This window comes from Cyanistes caeruleus, chromosome 33, assembly GCF_971803275.1.
Source record: "Cyanistes caeruleus chromosome 33, bCyaCae1.hap1.1, whole genome shotgun sequence".
Classification (NCBI taxonomy): Eukaryota; Metazoa; Chordata; class Aves; order Passeriformes; family Paridae; genus Cyanistes; species Cyanistes caeruleus.
The window spans coordinates 1,417,006-1,440,894 of record NC_141734.1 but is presented as its reverse complement, the minus strand read 5'-3'; the positions used below and the strand labels follow the sequence as shown (position 1 = coordinate 1,440,894).

General features: G+C 41.6%; 1 protein-coding gene across 1 annotated transcript in view; it reads left to right on the top strand.

The window, feature by feature from the left end:
* BRD2 (bromodomain containing 2) overlaps positions 1 to 23,889 on the top strand; it is a 58,874-nt gene that overhangs the window by 8,617 nt on the left and 26,368 nt on the right. The window contains exons 3-6 of the mRNA XM_086870740.1: positions 1,546 to 1,683; positions 6,049 to 6,190; positions 13,694 to 13,983; positions 17,715 to 18,086. Coding sequence (XP_086726866.1) covers positions 1,546 to 1,683; positions 6,049 to 6,190; positions 13,694 to 13,983; positions 17,715 to 18,086 — 942 coding nt within the window. The remainder of the gene's footprint in view (positions 1 to 1,545; positions 1,684 to 6,048; positions 6,191 to 13,693; positions 13,984 to 17,714; positions 18,087 to 23,889) is intronic.

The window sequence follows — 23,889 nt, the reverse complement described above, 5'->3', positions numbered from 1 at the left end:
GGTTTTTTGGGGAATTTTTTCAGGATTTTTTGGAGGATTTTTTGGGGATTTTTGGGGATTTTTTGGGATTTTTTTGGGAATTTCTTCATGATTTTTTGGGGGATTTTTTTGGGAATTTTGGGGATTTTTTGGGAATTTTTTCAGGATTTTTTTGGGATTTTTTTGGGATTTTTGGGGGTTTTTTGGGGAATTTTGGGGGATTTTTTGGGGATTTTTTGGGATTTTTTTGGGGGTTTTTTTGGGAATTTTTGGGGGTTTTTTTGGGGATTTTTTGGGGGATTTTTTGGGGAATTTTGGGGATTTTTAGGGATTTTTTTTGGATTTTTTGGGGGTTTTTTGGGGATTTTTTGGGGAATTTTTGGGAGTTTCTTCAGGATTTTTTGGGGGTTTTTTTGGGGAATTTTGGGGATTTTTTGGGATTTTTGGGGGGTTTTTTTGGGATTTTTTTGGATTTTTTGGGGAATTTTTTCATGATTTTTGGGGGATTTTTTTGGGATTTTTGGGGGATTTTTGGGGAATTTTTGGGGATTTTTTTGGGATTTTTGGGGGGTTTTTTGGGAATTTTTTCAGGATTTTTTTGGGATTTTTTTTTTGATTTTTGGGGTTTTTTTGGGAAATTTTTTCAGGATTTTTTGGGGGATTTTTTTGGGATTTTTGGGATTTTTTGGGGATTTTTTGGGGGTTTTTTGGGGAGCTTTTTCAGGATTTTTGGGGGTTTTTTTGGGGAATTTTGGGGATTTTTTGGGATTTTTTGGGGGGGTTTTTAGGGGGTTTTTTTGGGATTTTTAGGGAATTTTTTGGGGTTTTTTTGGGGCGATTTTTTTGGGAATTTTTGGGATTTTTAGGGAATTTTTTGGGATTTTTTGGGGGTTTTTTGGGGAGCTTTTTCAGGATTTTTTGGGGGTTTTTTGGGGAATTTTTTCAGGATTTTTTTGGGGAATTTTGGGGGAATTTTTGGGAATTTTTGGGAATTTTTGGGAATTTTTGGGAATTTTTGGGAATTTTTTGGGGATTTTTTTGGATTTTTTGGGGAATTTTTTTGGGATTTTTGGGGGGGTTTTTTTGGGAATTTTTTCAGGATTTTTTTTGGGAATTTTTGGGAATTTTTTCAGGATTTTTTTGGGGATTTTTTGGGGAGTTTTTTGGGAATTTTTGGGGGATTTTTGGGGGACTTTTTGAGAATTTTTTTGGATTTTTGGGGGATTTTTTTTTGATTTTTGGGGATTTCTTGGGATTTTTAAATAATTTTTTGGGCGTTTTTTTTGGATTTTTTTGTGGAATATTTGGGGAATTTCTTGCCAATTTTTTGCCATTTTTGTGGCGACATTTTTGAAATTTTTTGGGGGTGATTATTGGGAATCTTTTGCTGTATAAACATGAATTTTAATTCCCAACTCCTTTCAACAACCCCCAATTCCCAAAGAAAATTCCCAAACCCCCCAATTCCATCCCAAAACTCCCTCAATTCCCGAATTCCCACCCTCTCCCCCTCCCCAAGGGCGTTCCCCATCCCAAAATCCCAATTTTTTTCCCCGGAATTCCCAGGATTACCACAAAATCATCAAGCAGCCGATGGATATGGGAACCATCAAACGCAGGCTGGAGAACAATTATTACTGGGGGGCGGCCGAGTGCATGCAGGACTTCAACACCATGTTCACCAACTGCTACATCTACAACAAGGTACCCAAAACACCCCAAAAACACCCCAAAAACACCCCAAAATTTATCAAAAATTAGCACAAAAATCGGTGCAAAAATGATCAAAAATTGGTATAAAAATGATCAAAAAATGGTGTAAAAATGATCAAAAAATGGTGTAAAAATGATCAAAAATTGGTGTAAAAATGACCAAAAATTGGTGTAAAAATGACCAAAAATTGGTATAAAAATGCCCAAAAATTGATATAAAAATGATCAAAAATTGGTGTAAAAATGACCAAAAATTGGTGTAAAAATGATCAAAAATTGGTATAAAAATGATCAAAAGTTGGTGCAAAAATGACCAAGAATTGGTATAAAAATGCCCAAAAATTGATATAAAAATGATCAAAAGTTGGTATAAAAATGATCAAAAATTGGTGTAAAAATGCCCAAAAATTGGTATAAAAATGACCAAAAATTGGTATAAAACCCACCAAAAATTGGTATCAAAATGATCAAAAGTTGGTATAAAATTGATTAAAAATTGGTGCAAAAATGCCCAAAAATTCGTATAAAACCGACCAAAAATTGGTGTAAAAATGACCAAAAATCGGTATAAAAATGATCTAAAATCCATATAAAATTGATCAAAAATTGGTATAAAAATGACCAAAAATTGGTGCAAAAATGCCCAAAAAGTGGCACAAAAATGACACAAAAATCTGGGGGGCGGCCAAGTGCATGCAGGACTTGAACACCATGTTCACCAACTGCTACATCTACAACAAGGTACCCAAAACACCCCAAAAACACCCCAAAAACAGCCCCAAAACACCCCAAAAACACCCCGAAATTTATCAAAAATTAGCACAAAAATCGGTGTAAAAATGATCAAAAATTGGTATAAAAATGCCCAAAAATTGGTGTAAAAATGATCAAAAATTGGTGTAAAAATGACCAAAAATTGGTGTAAAAATGACCAAAAATTGGTATAAAAATGCCCAAAAATTGATATAAAAATGATCAAAAATTGATATAAAAATGACCAAAAATTGGTGTAAAAATGACCAAAAATCGGTATAAAAATGATCTAAAATCCATATAAAATTGATCAAAAATTGGTATAAAAATGACCAAAAATTGGTGTAAAAATGCCCAAAAATTGGTATAAAAATGATCAAAAATTGGTATAAAAATGACCAAAAATTGGTGTAAAAATGCCCAAAAATTGGTATAAAACTGACCAAAAATTGGTATAAAAATGACCAAAAATTGGTGCAGAAATGCCCAAAAATTGGTATAAAACTAACCAAATATTGGTATAAAAATGACCAAAAATTGGTGCAGAAATGCCCAAAAAGTGGCACAAAAATGACCCAAAAATGCCCCAAAAATCTGGGGGGCGGCCGAGTGCCTGCAGGACTTCAACACCATGTTCACCAACTGCTACATCTACAACAAGGTACCCAAAACACCCCAAAAACACCCCGAAAACACCCCAAAAACATCCCGAAATTTATCCAAAATTAGCACAAAAATCGGTGCAAAAATGACCAAAAATCGGTATAAAAATGATCAAAAAATGGTGTAAAAATGATCAAAAATTGGTATAAAAATGATCAAAAATTGGTGCAAAAATGATCAAAAATTGGTATAAAAATGCCCAAAAATTGATATAAAAATGATCAAAAATTGGTATAAAAATGACCAAAAATTGGTGTAAAAATGACCAAAAATTGGTATAAAAATGACCAAAAATTGGTATAAAACCGACCAAAAATTGGTATCAAAATGATCAAAAGTTGGTATAAAATTGATTAAAAATTGGTGCAAAAATGCCCAAAAATTCGTATAAAACCGACCAAAAATTGGTATAAAAATGATCAAAAGTTGGTATAAAATTGATTAAAAATTGGTGCAAAAATGCCCAAAAATTCGTATAAAACCGACCAAAAATTGGTGTAAAAATGACCAAAAATCGGTATAAAAATGATCTAAAATCCATATAAAATTGATCAAAAATTGGTATAAAAATGACCAAAAATTGGTGCAAAAATGCCCAAAAAGTGGCACAAAAATGACACAAAAATCTGGGGGGCGGCCAAGTGCATGCAGGACTTGAACACCATGTTCACCAACTGCTACATCTACAACAAGGTACCCAAAACACCCCAAAAACACCCCAAAAACACCCCAAAAACACCCCCAAAACACCCCAAAAACACCCCAAAATTTATCAAAAATTAGCACAAAAATCGGTGCAAAAATGACCAAAAATTGGTATAAAAATGATCAAAAAATGGTGTAAAAATGATCAAAAAATGGTGTAAAAATGATCAAAAATTGGTGTAAAAATGCCCAAAAATTGGTGCAAAAATGACCAAAAATTGGTATAAAAATGCCCAAAAATTGATATAAAAATGATCAAAAATTGGTATAAAAATGATCAAAAATTGGTATAAAAATGACCAAAAATTGGTGTAGAAATGACCAAAAGTTGGTGTAAAAATGCCCAAAAATTGGTGTAAAAATGACCAAAAATTGGTGTAAAAATGACCAAAAATCGGTATAAAAATGATCTAAAATCCATATAAAATTGATCAAAAATTGGTATAAAAATGACCAAAAATTGGTGCAAAAATGCCCAAAAAGTGGCACAAAAATGACACAAAAATCTGGGGGGCGGCCGAGTGCATGCAGGACTTCAACACCATGTTCACCAACTGCTACATCTACAACAAGGTACCCAAAACACCCCAAAAACAACCCAAAAACACCCCAAAAACACTCCAAAAACACCCCGAAATTTATCAAAAATTAGCACAAAAATTGATATAAAAATGATCAAAAATTGGTATAAAAATGATCAAAAATTGGTATAAAAATGATCAAAAATTGGTGTAAAAATGACCAAGAATTGGTGCAAAAATGCCCAAAAATTGATATAAAAATGATCAAAAATTGGAATAAAAATGATCAAAAATTGGTGTAAAAATGACCAAAAATTGGTATAAAACTGACCAAAAATTGGTATAAAAATGATCAAAAATTGGTGTAAAAATGAGCAAAAATTGGTGTAAAAATGACCAAAAATTGGTATAAAAATGACCAAAAATTGTTGTAAAAATGACCAAAAGTTGGTGTAAAAATGCCCAAAAATTGGTATAAAAATGCCCAAAAATTGGTATAAAACCGACCAAAAATTGGTATAAAAATGATCAAAAATTGGTATGAAAATGACCAAAAATAGGTGTAAAAATGACCAAAAATTGGTGTAAAAATGACCAAAAATTGGTATAAAACCGACCAAAAATTGGTATCAAAATGATCAAAAGTTGGTATAAAATTGATTAAAAATTGGTGCAAAAATGATCTAAAATTGGTATAAAACCGTCCAAAAATTGGTGTAAAAATGATCAAAAGTTGGAATAAAAATGACCAAAAATTGGTATAAAAATGATCAAAAAAAAATCTCCAAAATTTTAAAAAATCCAGAAAAATTCCCGCAAAAAAATAAAAAAAAATCCCAAAAATTTCCAAAAAATCCCCAAAAAATTCCAAAAAAATTTCCAAAAAATCCAAAAAAAATTTGAAAAAAATCCAAAAAAAATTCCTGCAAAAAATAAAAAAAATCCAAAAAATTTATTTTAAAAATCAAAAAAAATCAAAAAAATCCAAAAAAATTTCAAAAAGAGTCCAAAAAAATTTCCAAAAAATCCAAAAAAAATTTCCAAAAAATCCAAAAAATTTCCAAAAAAACCCAAAAAAATTTCCAAAAAAATCAAAAAAAAAATTTCCAAAAAAATCCAAAAAAAATTTCAAAAAAAATCCAAAAAAAATTTCCAAAAAAATCTGAAAAAATTCCAAAAAAATAAAAAAAATTCCAAAAAATCTCAAAAAATCTCAAAAAAAATCCAAAAAAATCCCCAAAAAAATCCCAAAAAAATCCCCAAAAAACTTAAAAAAAAATCCAAAAAAATTTCCAAAAATTTAAAAAAAAATCCAAAAAAATCCCCCCAAAAATCCAAAAAAATTTCAAAAAAATCCAAAAAAATTAAAAAAAAAATCCAAAAAAATTCCAAAAAAATCCCAAAAAAATTCCAAAAAAATAAAAAAAAAATTCAAAAAAAAATCCAAAAAAATTTCCAAAAAATTCCAAAAAAACCCAAAAAAATTCCGAAAAAATCCAAAAAAATTTCCAAAAAATTCCAAAAAAACCCCAAAAAATGCCAAAAATAAATAAAAAAAAAATTCCAAAAAAATCAAAAAAAATTTCAAAAAAAATCCCCCAAAAATTCCAAAAAAATCCCAATAAATTTCCAAAAAATCCCCCAAAATTCCCTGAAACTCCCGCGTTCCCCTCTGGAATTTCCCCAGCCCTGATCCCGTTTTTCCCCCGCTCAGCCCACGGATGACATCGTGCTGATGGCGCAGACGCTGGAGAAGCTGTTCCTGCAGAAGGTGGCGCAGATGCCCCCGGAGGAGCAGGAGCTGCTGCTGCCCCTGGCCAAGAACAGCCACAAGAAAGGGGCGGCGCGAGCGGCAGGTACCGGAATTCCCGGATTTGGGATGGGATTCCTGGGATTTGGGATCGAATTCCTGGGATTTGGGATCCAAATCATGGGATTTGGGATGGGATTCCTGGGATTTGGGGTCCAAATCCTAGGATTTGGGATTGAATTCCCAGGATTTGGGATGGGATTCTGGGATTTGGGATCCAATTCCCGGGATTTGGGATCCAAATCCTGGGATTGGGGATCCAATTCCTGGGATTTGGGATCGAATTCCTGGGATTTGGGATCCAAGTCATGGGATTTGGGATGGAATTCCCGGGATTTGGATGGAATTCCCGGGACTTGGGTTCCCATTCCCGGCATTTGGGATGGGATTCTGGGATTTGGGATCGAATTGCCAGGATTTAGGATGGGATTCCGGGATTTGGGATGGGATTCCTGGGATTTGGGTTCCCATTCCCGGGATTTGGGATGGGATTCTGGGATTTGGGATGGGATTCTGGGATTTGGGATCGAATTCCCGGGATTTGGGATGGGATTTGTGGGATTTGGGATGGGATTCTGGGATTTGGGATCCAATTCCCAGGATTTGGCATGGGATTCTGGGATTTGGGATGGGATTTGTGGGATTTGGGATCCCATTCCCCGGATTTGGGATCGAATTCCCAGGATTTCGGATCAAATCCCGGGATTTGGGATGGGATTCCTGGGATTTGGGATGGGATTCCTGGGATTTGGGATGGGATTCCTGGGATTTGGGATGGGATTCTGGGATTTGGGATGGGATTCTGGGATTTGGGATGGGATTCCTGGGATTTGGGATCCAAATCATGGGATTTGGGATGGGATTCTCGGATTTGGGATCGAAATCCCGGGATTTGGGATGGGATTCCTGGGATTTGGGATCGAATTCCCGGGATTTGGGATCGAATTCCTGGGATTTGGGATCGAATTCCCAGGATTTGGGATCAAATCCCGCCATTTGGGATTGAATTCCTGGGATTTGGGATCCAAATCATGGGATTTGGGATCGAATTCCTGGGATTTGGGATCCAAGTCATGGGATTTGGGATGGAATTCCCGGGATTTGGATGGAATTCCCGGGACTTGGGTTCCCATTCCCGGCATTTGGGATGGGATTCTGGGATTTGGGATGGGATTGCCAGGATTTAGGATGGGATTCCGGGATTTGGGATGGGATTCCTGGGATTTGGGATCCAAATCATGGGATTTGGGATGGGATTCCCGGGATTTGGGATGGGATTCCTGGGATTTGGGATCGAAATCCCGGGATTTGGGATCGAATTCCCGGGATTTGGGATCCAAATCATGGGATTTGGGATGGGATTCCCGGGATTTGGGATGGGATTCTGGGATTTGGGATCAAAATATGGGATTTGGGATGGGATTCTGGGATTTGGGATCCAAATCATGGGATTTGGGATGGGATTTGTGGGATTTGGGATCCAATTCCTGGGATTTGGGATCCCATTCCCGGGATTTGGGATCAAAACATGGGATTTGGGATGGGATTCCTGGGATTTGGGATGGGATTCTGGGATTTGGGATGGGATTCCCAGGATTTGGGATGGGATTCTGGGATTTCGGATCCAATTCCTGGGATTTGGGATCAAATTCCTGGGATTTGGGATGGGATTTGTGGGATTTGGGATGGGATTCCTGGGATTTGGGATCCAAATCATGGGATTCTGGGATGGGATTCTGGGACTTGGGATCCGATTCTGGGATTTGGGATCGAATTCTTGGGATTTGGGATCGAATTCCCAGGATTTCGGATCAAATCCTGGGATTTGGGATCCAAATCCTGGGATTTGGGATGGGATTCTGGGATTTGGGATGGGATTCCCGGGGTTTGGGATCGAATTCCCGGGATTTGGGATGGGATTCTGGGATTCTGGGATCCAATTCCCAGGATTTGGGATCAAATCCCGGGATTTGGGATGGGATTCCTGGGATTTGGGATCAAATTCCTGGGATTTGGGATCCCATTCCCGGGATTTGGGATGGGATTCTGGGATTTGGGATCCCATTCCCGGGATTTGGGATGGGATTCCCGAGATTTGGGATCAAATTCTGGGATTTGGGATCCAATTCTTGGGATTTGGGATCCCATTCCTGGGATTTGGGATCCCATTTCCGGGATTTGGGATCGAATTCCTGGGATTTGGGATCAAATTCCTGGGATTTGGGATCAAAACATGGCATTTGAGATGGGATTCCCAGGATTTCGGATCAAATTCTTGGATTTGGGATTGAATTCCTGGGATTTGGGATCAAATCTTGGGATTGGGGATCCAATTTCTGGGATTTGGGATCCAAGTCATGGGATTTGGGATGGGATTCCTGGAATTTGGGATGGGATTCTGGGATTTGGGATTGAATTCCCGGGATTTGGGATCAAATTCCCGAGATTTGGGATCCCATTCCCCGGATTTGGGATGGAATTCCCAGGATTTCGGACCAAATCCCGGGATTTGGGATGGAATTCCTGGGATTTGGGATCTGATTCCCAGGACTTGGGATCCCATTCCCAGGATTTGGGATGGGATTCTGGGATTTGGGATGGGATTCTGGGATTTGGGATCCAATTCCTGGGATTTGGGATCCAATTCCTGGGATTTGGGATCCAATTCCTGGGATTTGGGATCCCATTCCCCGGATTTGGGATCGAATTCCCAGGATTTTGGATCAAGTCCCGGGATTTGGGATGGGATTCTGGGATTTGGGATGGGATTCCCGGGATTTGGGATGGGATTCCTGGGATTTGGGATCCGATTCCCGGGATTTGGGATGGGATTCTGGGATTTGGGATGGGATTCCCGGGATTTGGGATGGGATTCCGGGATTTGGGATGGGATTCTGGGATTTGGGATCCAAATCCTGGGATTTGGAATGGGATTCTGGGATTTGGGATGGGATTCTGGGATTTGGGATGGGATTCTGGGATTTGGGATGGGATTTGTGGGATTTGGGATCCCATTCCCCGGATTTGGGATCGAATTCCCAGGATTTCGGATCAAATCCCGGGATTTGGGATGGGATTCCTGGGATTTGGGATGGGATTCTGGGATTTGGTATCCAATTCCTGGGATTTGGGATGGGATTCTCAGATTTGGGATCGAATTCCCAGGATTTTGGATCAAATCCCGGGATTTGGGATCGAATTCCTGGGATTTGGGATCAAATCATGGGATTTGGGATCCCATTCCCCGGATTTGGGATGGGATTCTGGGATTTGGGATGGGATTCTGGGATTTGGGATGGGATTTGTGGGATTTCGGGTCAAATCCCGGCATTTGGGATTGAATTCCTGGGATTTGGGATCCAATTCCCGGGATTTGGGATCGAATCCTGGGATTTGGGATGGGATTCTGGGATTTGGGATCCAAATCATGGGATTTGGGATCCGATTCCCGGGATTTGGGATCCAATTCCTGGGATTTGGGATGGAATTTCCGGGACTTGGGATCTAATTCCCGAGATTTAGGATCAAATTCCCGGGATTTGGGATCCCATTTCCGGGATTTGGGATCGAATTCCTGGGATTTGGGATCCAATTCCTGGGATTTGGGATGGGATTCCCAGGATTTTGGATCCAAATCCTGGGATTTCAGATTAAATTCTGGGATTTGGGATGGGATTCTGGGATTTGGGATGGGATTCTGGGATTTTTACGTTCCTAAATCCGTTTTTCCAGGTTTTTATGTCCCCCAATCCCTTTTTTCCACGTTTTTTTAACTCCCCACTCCCCATCCCTGGGATTTTGGGGATTTTCCTGTCGATCCCAAGGAATTTTTCCGTCTTTTCCGTCTTTTCCGTGTTTTCCCAGCTCTCCTGGCGGGGCTGGCGGGCGGAGCCCAGCAGGTCCCGGCCGTCTCCTCCCTTTCCCTTGGCGTCCCCAATCCCAATTTCCCTGGAATTTTATGTCCCCAAATCCCATTTTCCAGGTTTTTTGTGTCCCCAAATCCCATTTTCCGGGTTTTTTGTGTCTCCCAATCCTCATTTTCCGGGTTTTTTGTGTCTCCCAATCCTCGTTTTCCAGGATTTTTGTGTTTTTTAGGAATCCTGATCCCGTTTTTCCAGGTTTTCTGTGTCTTCCAATCCCATTTCCAGCTCTTGAATCCTGAATCCATTTTTCCAGGTTTTCTGTGTTTCCAAATTCAATTTTTCCAGGTTTTTCATGTTTCCCAATCCAATTTTCCAGGTTTTTTATGTCCCCCAGTCCGTTTTTCCAGGTTTTCTGTGTCCCCCAATCCCATTTTCCCAGGATTTTTGCATTACCACATTCCATTTTCCGGGTTTTCTGTGTCTCCCAATCCCATTTCCCAGGTTTTTTGTGTCTCCCAATCCCATTTTCCAGGTTTTTTGTGGCTCCCAATCCCATTTTCCGGGTTTTCCATTCCCCACAATCCAGTTTTCCGAGGTTTTCATGTCCCCCAATCCCCTTTTTCCACATTTTTTTTACTCCCCACTCCCCATCCCTGGGATTTTGGGGATTTTCCTGTCGATCCCAAGGAATTTTTCCATCTTTTCCGTGTTTTCCCAGCTCTCCTGGCGGGGCTGGCGGGCGGAGCCCAGCAGGTCCCGGCCGTCTCCTCCCTTTCCCTTGGCGTCCCCAATCCCAATTTCCCTGGAATTTTGTGTCCCCAAATCCCATTTTCCGGGTTTTTTGTGTCTCCAAATCCCATTTTCCAGGATTTTTGTGTCTCCCAATCCCCTTTTCCAGGTTTTTTGTGTCCCCAAATCCCATTTTCCAGAATTTTTGTGTCTCCCAATCCTCGTTTTCCACGATTTTTGTGTTTTTTAGGAATCCTGAACCCGTTTTTCCAGGTTTTCTGTGTCTCCCAATCCCATTTCCAGCTCTTGAATCCTGAATCCATTTTTCCAGGTTTTTTTGTGTCTCCAAATCCAATTTTCCAGGTTTTTCATGTTTCCCAATCCCATTTTCCAGGTTTTTTATGTCCCCCAGTCCATTTTTCCGGGTTTTCTGTGTCTCCCAATCCCATTTCCCAGGTTTTTTGTGTCTCCCAATCCCATTTCCCGGGTTTTCCATTGCCCTCAATCCAGTTTTCCGGGTTTTTTGTGTCTCCCAATCCCTTCTTTCCAGGTTTTTTTTATTCTTTATTCCACATCTTTGGTATTTTGGGGATTTTCCTGTCCATCCCAAGGGATTTTTCCGTGTTTTCCGTCTTTTCCCAGCTCTCCTGGCGGGGCTGGCGGGCGGAGCCCAGCAGGTCCCGGCCGTCTCCTCCCTTTCCCTTGGCGTCCCCAATCCCAATTTCCCTGGAATTTTGTGTCCCCAAATTCCATTTTCCAGAGTTTTTGTGTCCCCAAATCCCATTTTCCAGGGTTTTTGTGTCTCCCAATCCCCTTTTCCAGGTTTTTTGTGTCCCCAAATCCCATTTTCCAGGATTTTTGTGTCTCCCAATCCCCTTTTCCAGGTTTTTTGTGTCCCCAAATCCCATTTTCCAGGATTTTTGTGTCTCCCAATCCCCTTTTCCAGGTTTTTTGTGTCCCCAAATCCCATTTTCCAGGATTTTTGTGTCTCCCAAACCTCATTTTCCAGGATTTTTGTGTTTTTTAGGAATCCTGATCCCGTTTTTCCAGGTTTTCTGTGTCTCCCAATCCCATTTCCAGCTCTTGAATCCTGAATCCATTTTTCCAGGTTTTCTGTGTTTCCAAATCCAATTTTCCAGGTTTTTCATGTTTCCCAATCCCATTTTCCAGGTTTTTCATGTTTCCCAATCCCATTTTCCAGGTTTTTCGAGTCCCCAGATCCGTTTTTCCAGGTTTTTCGTGTCTCCAAATCAATTTTCCCAGGATTTTTGTGTCTGCCAATCCCATTTCCCAGGTTTTCTGTGTCTCCCAATCCCATTTCCAGCTCTTGAATCCTGAATCCATTTTTCCAGGTTTTCTGTGTTTCCAAATCCAATTTTCCAGGTTTTTCATGTTTCCCAATCCCATTTTCCAGGTTTTTCATGTTTCCCAATCCCATTTTCCAGGTTTTTCGAGTCCCCAGATCCGTTTTTCCAGGTTTTTCGTGTCTCCAAATCAATTTTCCCAGGATTTTTGTGTCTCCCAATCCCATTTTCCAGGTTTTTTGTGTCTCCCAATCCTCATTTTCCAGGATTTTTGTGTTTTTAGGAATCCTGAACCCGTTTTTCCAGGTTTTCTGTGTCTCCCAATCCCATTTCCAGCTCTTGAATCCTGAATCCATTTTTCCAGGTTTTCTGTGTTTCCAAATCCAATTTTCCAGGTTTTTCATGTTTCCCAATCCCATTTTCCAGGTTTTTCGAGTCCCCAGATCCGTTTTTCCAGGTTTTTCGTGTCTCCAAATCAATTTTCCCAGGATTTTTGTGTCTCCCAATCCCATTTTCCAGGTTTTCTGTGTCTCCCAATCCCATTTCCAGCTCTTGAATCCTGAATCCATTTTTCCAGGTTTTCTGTGTTTCCAAATCCAATTTTCCAGGTTTTTCATGTTTCCCAATCCCATTTTCCAGGTTTTTCGAGTCCCCAGATCCGTTTTTCCAGGTTTTCTGTGTCCTCCAATCAATTTTCCCAGGATTTTTGCATTTCCACATTCCATTTTCCAGGTTTTTTGTGTCTCCCAATCCCATTTCCCAGGATTTTTGTGTCTCCCAATCCCATTTCCCAGGTTTTTTGTGTCTCCCAATCCCATTTTCCAGGATTTTTGTGTCTCCCAATCCCATTTTCCAGGTTTTTTGTGTCTCCCAATCCCATTTTCCGGGTTTTCCATTGCCCTCAATCCAGTTTTCCGGGTTTTTTGTGTCTCCCAATCCCTTTTTCCCAGGTTTTCTGTGTCTCCCAATCCCATTTTCCAGGTTTTTTGTGTTTCCCAATCCCATTTTCCGGGTTTTCTGTTGCTCACAATCCAGTTTTCCGGGTTTTTTGTGTCTCCCAATCCCGTTTTCCGGGTTTTCCGTTGCTCACAATCCAGTTTTCCAGGTTTTTTGTGTCTCCCAATCCCTTCTTTCCAGGTTTTTTTTACTCCCCACTCCCCATCCCTGGGATTTTTGGGATTTTCTTGCCTATCCCAAGGAATTTTTCCGTGTTTTCCGGGTTTTTTGTGTCTCCCAATCCCATTTTCCAGGTTTTTTGTGTCTCCCAATCCCATTTTCCAGGTTTTTTGTGTCTCCCAATCCCATTTTCCAGGTTTTTTGTGTCTCCCAATCCCATTTCCCGGGTTTTCCATTGCCCACAATCCAGTTTTCCGGGTTTTTTGTGTCTCCCAATCCCATTTTCCAGGATTTTTGTGTCTCCCAATCCCATTTTCCAGGTTTTTTGTGTCTCCCAATCCCATTTTCTGGGTTTTTTGTGTCTCCCAACCCCATTTTCTGGGTTTTCCATTGCCCTCAATTCAGTTTTTCGGGTTTTTTGTGTCTCCCAATCGCTTTCCTCCATGTCTTTTTTTACTTCCCCCGTACATCTTTGGAATTTTTGGGATTTTCCTGCCTATCCCAAGGAATTTTTCCGTCTTTTCCGTGTTTTCCCAGCTCTCCTGGCGGGGCTGGCGGGCGGAGCCCAGCAGGTCCCGGCCGTCTCCTCCCTTTCCCAACCCTCCGGCTTCGCTCCGAGCGCTCCCGAAATTCCCACGACCATCGTCAACATCCCTCACCCCTCGGTCATCGCCGCTCCGCTCCTGAAATCCCTGCAGCATCCCGGAGCCCTTCCCGCCAATCCCGGAGCGCTTCCCGCCGGAAATCCCGGAGCCAATCCCGCCAATCCCGGCAATCCCGGCAATCCCGGCCTGGCGGCGCCGGCGCCCACCCAGCCCGTGGCAAAGGTGAGGGGGAGGAAGGGGTTTGGGAATTGGGGGTGGGAATTGCGGGGGTTTGGGAATTTTGGGTGGGAATCGGGGAAAATTTGGGAATTGGGGGTGGGAATTCCAGGGGTTTGTGAGATTTGGGAATTCTGGGTGGGAATTGGGGAAATTTGGGAATTGTGGGTGGGAATTCCAGGGGTTTGGGAATTGGGGGTGGTAGTTCCAGGGGTGTGGGAATTTTGGGAATTCTGGGTGGGAATTGCAGGGGTTTGGGAATTGTGGGTGGGAATTCCAGGGGTTTGTGAGATTTGGGAATTGGGGGTGGGAATTGCAGGGGTTTGGGAATTGGGGGTGGGAATTGCAGGGGTTTGGGAATTGGGGGTGGGAATTGCAGGGGTTTGGGAATTTTGGGAGTTCTGGGGTGGGAAATCCAGGGGTTTGGGGTTTGAGAATTGGGGGAATTGGGGGTGGGAATTCCAAGGGATTTGGGAATTCCAGGGGTTTGGGAATTGGGGGTGGGAATTGGGGAAAATTTGGGAATTCTGGGTGGGAATTGCAGGGGTTTGGGAATTGGGGGTGGGAATTCCAGGGGTTTGTGAGATTTGGGAATTGTGGGTGGGAATTGGGGAAAATTTGGGAATTCTGGGTGGGAATTGCAGGGGTTTGGGAATTTTGGGAATTCTGGGTGGGAATTGCAGGGGTTTGGGAATTCTGGGAATTCTGGGTGGGAATTGCAGGGGTTTGGGAATTGGGGGTGGGAATTCCGGGGGTGTGGGAATTGTGGGAATTGTGGGTGGGAATTGCAGGGGTTTGGGAATTGGAGGAATTGGGGGTGGGAATTCCAGGGGTTTGGGGTGGGGGAATTTGGGAATTGGGGGTGGGAATTGCAGGGGTTTGTGAGATTTGGGAATTGTGGGTGGGAATTGGGGAAAATTTGGGAATTGTGGGTGGGAATTCCAGGGGTTTGGGAATTCTGGGAATTCTGGGTGGGAATTCCAGGGGTTTGGGGTGGGGGAATTGTGGGTGGGAATTGCAGGGGTGTGGGAATTGGGGGTGGGAATTCCAGGGGTTTGGGAATTCTGGGAATTCTGGGTGGGAATTCCAGGGGTTTGGGGTGGGGGAATTGTGGGTGGGAATTGCAGGGGTGTGGGAATTGGGGGTGGGAATTCCAGGGGTTTGGGGTGGGGGAATTGTGGGAATTGGGGGTGGGAATTGCAGGGGTTTGGGAATTTTGGGAGTTCTGGGGTGGGAAATCCAGGGGTTTGGGGTTTGGGAATTGGGGGAATTGGGGGTGGGAATTGCGGGGGTTTGGGAATTGGGGGTGGGAATCCCAGGGGTTTGGGAATTTTGGGAATTGTGGGTGGGAATTCCAGGGGTTTGGGAATTCTGGGAGTTCTGGGTGGGAAATCCAGGGGTTTGGGGTTTGGGAATTGGGGGAATTGGGGGTGGGAATCCCAGGGGTTTGGGAATTGGGGGTGGGAATTGGGGAAATTTAGGAATTCTGGGTGGGAATTCCAGGGGTTTGGGGTGGGGGAATTGTGGGTGGGAATTGCAGGGGTTTGGGAATTTTGGGTGGGAATTGGGGAAAATTTGGGAATTGGGGGTGGGAATTCCAGGGGTTGAGGGGGATTTGGGAATTTTGGATGGGAATTGGGGGTGAAAATCTGGGAGTTCTGGGTGGGAATTCCAGGGGTTTGGGGTGGGGGAATTGTGGGAATTGTGGGTGGGAATTGCAGGGGTTTGGGAATTCTGGGTGGGAATTGGGGAAATTTGGGAATTCTGGGTGGGAATTGCAGGGGTTTGGGAATTCTGGGAATTCTGGGTGGGAATTGCAGGGGTTTGGGAATTCTGGGAATTCTGGGTGGGAATTGCAGGGGTTTGGGAATTGTGAGTGGGAATTCCAGGGGTGTGGGAATTGGGGAAATTTAGGAATTCTGGGTGGGAATTGCAGGGGTTTGGGAATTTTGGATGGGAATCGGGGAAAATTTGGGAATTGGGGGTGGGAATTCCAGGGGTTTGGGAATTTTGGGAGCTCTGGGTGGGAATCCCAGGGGTTTGGGAATTCGGGGTGGGAATTGCAGGGGTTTGGGAATTTTCGATGGGAATTCCAGGGGTTGAGGGGGATTTGGGAATTTTGGATGGGAATTGGGGGAAATCCGGGAATTCTGGGTGGGAATTCCAGAGGCTTGGGAATTGTGGGTGGGAATTGGGGGGGTTTGGGGTGGGGGAATTTGGGAATTGTGGGTGGGAATTCCAGGGGTTTGTGAGATTTGGGAATTCTGGGTGGGAATTGGGGGAAAATCTGGGAATTTTGGATGGGAATTGGGGGAAATTTGGGAATTCCGGGTTGGAATTGAGGAGATTTGGGTATTTCTGGATGGGAATTCCAGGGGTTGAGGGGGATTTGGGAATTTTGGGTGGGAATTGGGGGGGTTTGGGGTGGTGGGATTGGGAGTTGGGATTTTGGGATGAGATTCTGGATTCTGGGATGAGATTTTGGGATACTGGGATGAGATTTTGGGTCCTGGAATGGGATTTTGGGACACTGAGATGGGATTTTGGAACACTGGGATGGGATTCTGACTCCTGGAATGGGATTTTAGAGCACTGGGATGGGATTTTGGCTCCTGGAACGGGATTTTGGGCACTGAAATGGGATTTTGGAGCACTGGAGTGGGATTTTGGCTCCTGGAATGGGATTTTGGAACACTGAAATGGGATTTTGGCTCCTGGAACGGGATTTTGGGACACTGAAATGGGATTTTGGCTCCTGGAACGGGATTTTGGGACACTGAAATGGGATTTTGGAAGATTGGGATGGGATTTTGGAGCACTGGAGTGGGGTTTTGGCTCCTGGAACGGGATTTTGGGTCCTGGAGTGGGATTTTGGAGCACTGGGATGGGATTCTGACTCCTGGAATGGGATTTTGGAGCACTGGAGTGGGATTTTGGATCCTGGAATGGGATTTTGGCTCCTGGAATGGGATTTTGGGACACTGAGATGGGATTTTGGAAGATTGGGATGGGATTTTGGGTCCTGGAACGGGATTTTGGGACACTGAAATGGGATTTTGGAAGATGGGGATGGGATTTTGGAGCACTGGAGTGGGATTTTGGCTCCTGGAATGGGATTTTGGCTCCTGGAATGGGATTTTGGGTCCTGGAATGGGATTTTGGGGCACTGAAATGGGATTTTGGAAGATGGGGATGGGATTTTGGAGCACTGGAGTGGGATTTTGGAGCACTGGGATGGGATTCTGACTCCTGGAATGGGATTTTGGAACACTGGGATGGGATTTTGGGTCCGGGAATGGGATTTTGGGACACTGAGATGGGATTTTGGAAGATTGGGATGGGATTTTGGGTCCTGGAACGGGATTTTGGGACACTGGGATGGGATTTTGGAAGATTGGGATGGGATTTTGGAGCACTGGAGTGGGATTTTGGAGCACTGGGATGGGATTCTGACTCCTGGAATGGGATTTTGGGGCACTGAAATGGGATTTTGGCTCCTGGAATGGGATTTTGGGTCCTGGAATTGGACTTTGGGACACTGGGATGGGATTTTGGAGCACTGGGATGGGATTTTGGGACACTGAAATGGGATTTTGGCTCCTGGAATGGGATTTTGGGACACTGAAATGAAATTTTGCCCCCTGAAACAACATTTGAAACACCGACACAGAACTCTAGAACAACCTCCACCTCCCCCCACCCTTTCAACATCCCCAAAAAATCCCGTTTTATCCCAGAAAAAAGGCGTCAAGCGGAAAGCCGACACCACCACCCCAACAACCACCGCCATCATCGCCACCAGCGGCGGCGAATCCTCCCCTTCCATCCCCGAAAACCCCAAAGCCGCCAAAATCCCGGCGCGACGCGAGAGCGGCCGACCCATCAAACCCCCCAGGAAAGATCTCCCAGATTCCCAACAACACCAAACTTCCAAGAAAGGGAAACTTTCGGAGCAGTTGAAATATTGTAACGGGATCCTGAAGGAATTGTTGTCCAAGAAACACGCGGCGTACGCCTGGCCCTTCTACAAACCCGTGGACGCGTCGGCGCTGGGGCTGCACGATTATCACGATATCATCAAGCACCCCATGGACCTCAGCACCATCAAGGTAGGAATTTCTGGGAATTTCTGGAATTTCTGGAATTTTTGGGGAATTTTTTGGGAATTTTTTAGGATTTTTTTTGGAATTTTTTGGAATTTTTTAGGAATTTTTTAGGAATTTTTGGCAATTTTTTAGGGATTTTTTAGCAGTTTTTTTGGATTTTTAAAGGGTTTTCTGAGATTTTTTTTAGGGATTTTTAAGGATTTTTATGTGATATTTTATGTGATATTTTAGGGAAATTTTTGCAATTTTTAGGGGATTTTTTAAGGATTTTTTTTGATTTTTAGGGGATTTTTAAGGGGATTTTTTGGGTAATTTTTGGGCATTTTTTCGGATTTTTTAGTAGTTTTTAGGGATTTTCAACCCTTTTTTTTGTGTTTTTAGGGAGATTTTTTTGGGGAATTTTTGGGGTTTTAAGGGATTTTTTAGGAATTTTTTTAAGAATTTTTAGGGACTTTTTGAGGGATTTTTTGGGGGATTTTTGGGGGTTTTGGTTGTACAAACCCGTGGACGCGTCGGCGCTGGGGCTGCACGATTATCACGATATCATCAAGCACCCCATGGACCTCAGCACCATCAAGGTGAGTGAGAGATCAAGGTAGGAATTTCTGGGAATTTCTGGAATTTTTGGGGAATTTTTTGGATTTTTTTAGAATTTTTAAGGATTTTTTTTGGTATTTTTTATGAATTTTTTTGGATTTTTTAGGAATTTTTTTGGATTTTTTTTAAGGATTTTTTGAGATTTTTTTAGGGATTTTTATGGGATATTTTGTGTGATATTTTAGGGAAATTTTTGCAATTTTTAGGATTTTTTTGAGGATTTTTAGGGGATTTTTAAGGGGATTTTTTGGGTAATTTTTGGGCATTTTTTCGGATTTTTTAGTAGTTTTTAGGGATTTTCAACCCTTTTTTTAGTGTTTTTAGGGAGATTTTTTTTGGGGAATTTTTGGGGGTTTTAAGGGATTTTTTAGGAATTTTTTTAAGAATTTTTAGGGACTTTTTGGGGGATTTTTTGGGGATTTTTGGGGGTTTTGGTTGTACAAACCCGTGGACGCGTCGGCCCTGGGGCTGCACGATTATCACGATATCATCAAGCACCCCATGGACCTCAGCACCATCAAGGTGAGTGAGAAATTTTTATTGGAATTTTTTGGGAATTCTTGGGATTTTTTGGGATTTTTTTAGGATTTTTTGGGAATTTTTTAGGCTTTTTTTAAGGTTTTTTTTATTTTTTAAGGGTGTTTTTTAGTGATTTTTTGAGATATTTTGGGGCATTTTTAGAGCTTTTTATGGGAATTTTTTGGTGGTTTTGGGGTTTTTTTTTATTTGGAATTTTTTTGTAATTTTTTAGGGATTTTTTTTTATGTTTTAAGGATTTTTTTGGGATTTTTTTGGCGTTTCTTGAGATTTTTCCGGTGGTTTTAGGGATTTTTAAGGGGTTTTTTGTAATGTTTTAGTGTTTTTTAGGGGAATTTTTTTAGTGGATTTTTGGAGGTTTTTGGGGTTTTTTTAGTGATTTTCTAGGTGTTTTTTGCAATTTTTAGGGAATTTTGGGATTTTTTGGGGGACTTTTTGGGGTTTTGGTTGTACAAACCCGTGGACGCGTCGGCGCTGGGGCTGCACGATTATCACGATATCATCAAGCACCCCATGGACCTCAGCACCATCAAGGTGAGTGAGAGATCAAGGTAGGGATTTCTGGGAATTTCTGGAATTTTTGGGGAATTTTTTGGATTTTTTTAGAATTTTTTGGGATTTTTTTTGGCATTTTTTAGGAATTTTTTTGGATTTTTTAGGAATTTTTTTGGATTTTTTTAAGGATTTTTTGAGATTTTTTTAGGGATTTTTATGGGATATTTTATGTGATATTTTAGGGAAATTTTTGCAATTTTTTGGGTTTTTTTGAGGATTTTTTTTGGTAATTTTTAGGGTTTTTTAGGGAGTTTCTTAGGAATTTTTTTGGAATTTTTTATGAATTTTTTAGGATTTTTTTAGCAATTTTTTTGGATTTTTTAAGGGTTTTCTGAGGGTTTTTTTAGGGATTTTTAAGGATTTTTATGGGATATTTTATGTGATATTTTAGGGAAATTTTTGCAATTTTTAGGGTTTTTTAAGAATTTTTTATGTAATTTTTAGGGTTTTTTAGGGATTTTCTTAGCATTTTTTTTTACGATTTTTTGGGAATTTTTTAGGGATTTTTTAGCAATTTTTTTGGATTTTTTAAGGATTTTCTGAGGTTTTTTTAGGGATTTTTAAGGATTTTTATGGGATATTTTATGTGATATTTTAGGGAAATTTTTGCAATTTTTAGGGATTTTTTGAGGATTTTTTTGGTAATTCTTAGAGGTTTTTAGGGATTTTCTTAGGATTTTTTTTAGGATTTTTTGGGAATTTTTTAGGTTTTTTTTTTTAATTTTTAAGGATTTTTTGGGATTTTTTTAGGGATTTTTATGGGATATTTTATGTGATATTTTAGAGAAGTTTTTGCAGTTTTTAGGGATTTTTTTAGGATTTTTTTGGTAATTTTTAGGGTTTTTTAGGGATTTTCTTAGGGATTTTCTTAGGATTTTTTTTTAGGATTTTTTGGGAAATTTTTTTGATTTTTTTAAGGATTTTTTTGGGATTTTTTAAGGGTTTTCTGAAATTTTTTTTTTAGGGATTTTTGGGGATTTTTATGGGATATTTTTGTGATATTTTAGGGAAATTTTTGCAGTTTTTAGGGATTTTTTTAGGATTTTTTTGGTCATTTTTAGGGATTTTTAGGGTTTTTTAGGGATTTTTAAAGATTTTTATGGGATATTTTATGTGATATTTTAGGGAAATTTTTGCAGTTTTTAGGGATTTTTTTGAGGATTTTTTTGGTCATTTTTAGGGTTTTTTAGGGATTTTTAAGGATTTTTATGGGATATTTTATGTGATATTTTAGGGAAATTTTTGCAGTTTTTAGGGATTTTTTTAGAATTTTTTTGGTCATTTTTAGGGTTTTTTAGGGATTTTTAAGGATTTTTATGGGATATTTTTGTGATATTTTAGGGAAGTTTTTGCAATTTTTAGAGATTTTTTTGAGGATTTTTTTGGGGATTTTGGGTCTGGAAAAATTGAGGTTTCAGGATCCCTAGTGACCCTTCCATGACCCTTCCATGACCCTTCCATGACCCCACTGACCTTCCATGACCCCACTGACCATTCTATGACCTTTTTATGACCCTTCCATGACCCATTGACTTTTCCATGATTTTTCTATGACCTTCCCATGACCTCATTGACCTTTCCATGACCTTTCCATGACCCATTGACCTTTCCATGACCTTTCCATGACCCATTGACCTTTCCATGACTTTTCCATGACTCATTAACTCTTCCATGACCTTTCCATGACTCCATTGACCTTTCCATGACCCTTCCATGGCCTTCCATGACCTCACTGACCTTCCATGACTCCTCCATGACCTCATTGACCTTCCATGACCTTTCCATGATCCAATGACCCTTCCATGACCTTTCCATGATCCCATTGACCTCCCATGACCCACCATAATAACCCCATTCACATTCCATGACCTTACCATGACCTCATTGACCTTCCATGACCTTTCCATGACCCCATTGCCATTTCATGACCTTTCCATGACCCCGTTGACTTTTCCATGACCCTTCCATGACCTTCCATGATCTCATTGACGTTCCATGACCTTTCCATGATCTCATTGACCTTCCATGACCTTTCCATGACCTCATTGACCTTTCCGTGACCCTTCCATGACCTCATCGACCTTCCATGACCCATTGACCATTCCATGACCTTTCCATGACCCCATTACCATTCCATGACTTTTCCATGACCTTCCATGATCTCATTGACCTTCCATGACCTTTTCATGACCTCATTGACCTTTCCATGACTTTTCCATGACCTATGACTCCATTGACGTTTCCATGACCCTTCCATGACCTTCCATGACCTTTCCACGACTCCATGACCCTTCCATGAACTTTCCATGATCCCATTGACCTTCCATGACCTTTCCATGACTTACCATGACCTCATCGACCTTCCATGACCCATTGACCATTCCATGACCCTTCCATGACCCCGTGACCCTTCCATGACCCTTCCATGACCCCGTTGCCATTCCATGACCCTGTTGACTTTTCCATGACCCTTCCATGACCCATTGACCATTCCATGACCCTTCCATGACTTTTCCATGACCTTCCATAATCTCATTGAGCTTCCATGACCCTTCCATGACCTCATTGACCTTCCATGACCCATTGACCATTCCATGACCTTCCATGACCTCATCAACCTTCCATGACCTTTCCATGATCTCATTGACCTTCCATGACCTTTCCATGATCTCATCGACCTTCCATGACCCTTCCATGACCCATTGACCATTCCATGACCCTTCCATGACCCCGTTGCCATTCCATGACCTTTCCATAACCCCATTGACATCCCATGACCTTACCATGACCTCATCGACCTTCCATGACCCATTGACCATTCCATGACCCTTCCATGACCCATTGACCATTCCATGACCCTTCCATGACCCATTGACCATTCCATGACCCTTCCATGACCCATTGACCATTCCATGACCCTTCCATGACCCCATTGCCATTCCATGACTTTTCCTTGACTTTCCATGATCTCATTGACTTTTCATGACCTTTCCATGATTTCATTGACCTGCCATGACCTTTCCATGACCTCATTGACCTTTCCATGACTTTTCCATGACCTTTCTATGACTCCATTGACGTTTCCATGACCCTTCCATGACCTTCCATGACCTTTCCACGACCCCATGACCTTTCCATGACTTACCATGACCTCACTGACCTTCCATGACCTTTCCACGACCCCATGACCTTTCCATGACTTACCATGACCTCATTGACCTTCCATGACCTTTCCATGACCCCGTTGCCATTCCATGACCTTTCCATAACCCCATTGACATCCCATGACCTTTCCATGACGTCATTGACCTTCCATGACCTTTCCATGACCCTGTTGTCATTCCATGACACTTCCATGACCCATTGACGTTTCCATGACTTTTCCATGACCTTTCCATGACCCCGTTGACTTTTCCATGACCCTTCCATGAACTTCCATGACTTTTCCATGACCCCATGACCCTTCCATGACCTTTCCATGACTTACCATGACCTCATTGACCTTCCATGACCCTTCCATGACCCCGTTGCCATTCCATGACTTTTCCATGACCTTCCATGATCTCATTGACCTTCCATGACTTTTCCATGATTTCTCTGACCTTCCATGACCTTTTCATGATCTCTTTGACCTTCCATGACCCTTCCATGACCCGTTGACCATTCCATGACCCTTCCATGACCCCGTTGCCATTCCATGACCATTCCATGATCCCATTGCCATTCCATGACCGTTCCATGATCCCATTGCCATTCCATGACTTTTCCATGACCTTCCATGATCTCATTGACCTTCCATGACATTTCCATGACCCTGTTGACTTTTCCATGACCCTTGCATGACCTCATTGACCTTCCATGACCTTTCCATGATCTCTCTGATCTTCCATGACCTTTCCATGACCCCGTTGACTTTTCCATGACCTTCCATGATCTCATTGACCTTCCATGACCTTTCCATGATCTCATTGACCTTCCATGACCTTTCCTTGACCTCATTGACCTTCCATGACCTTTCCATGATCTCATTGACCTTCCATGACCTTTCCATGATCTCATTGACCTTCCATGACCTTTCCATGACCTCTCTGACCTTCCATGACCTTTCCTTGCCCCT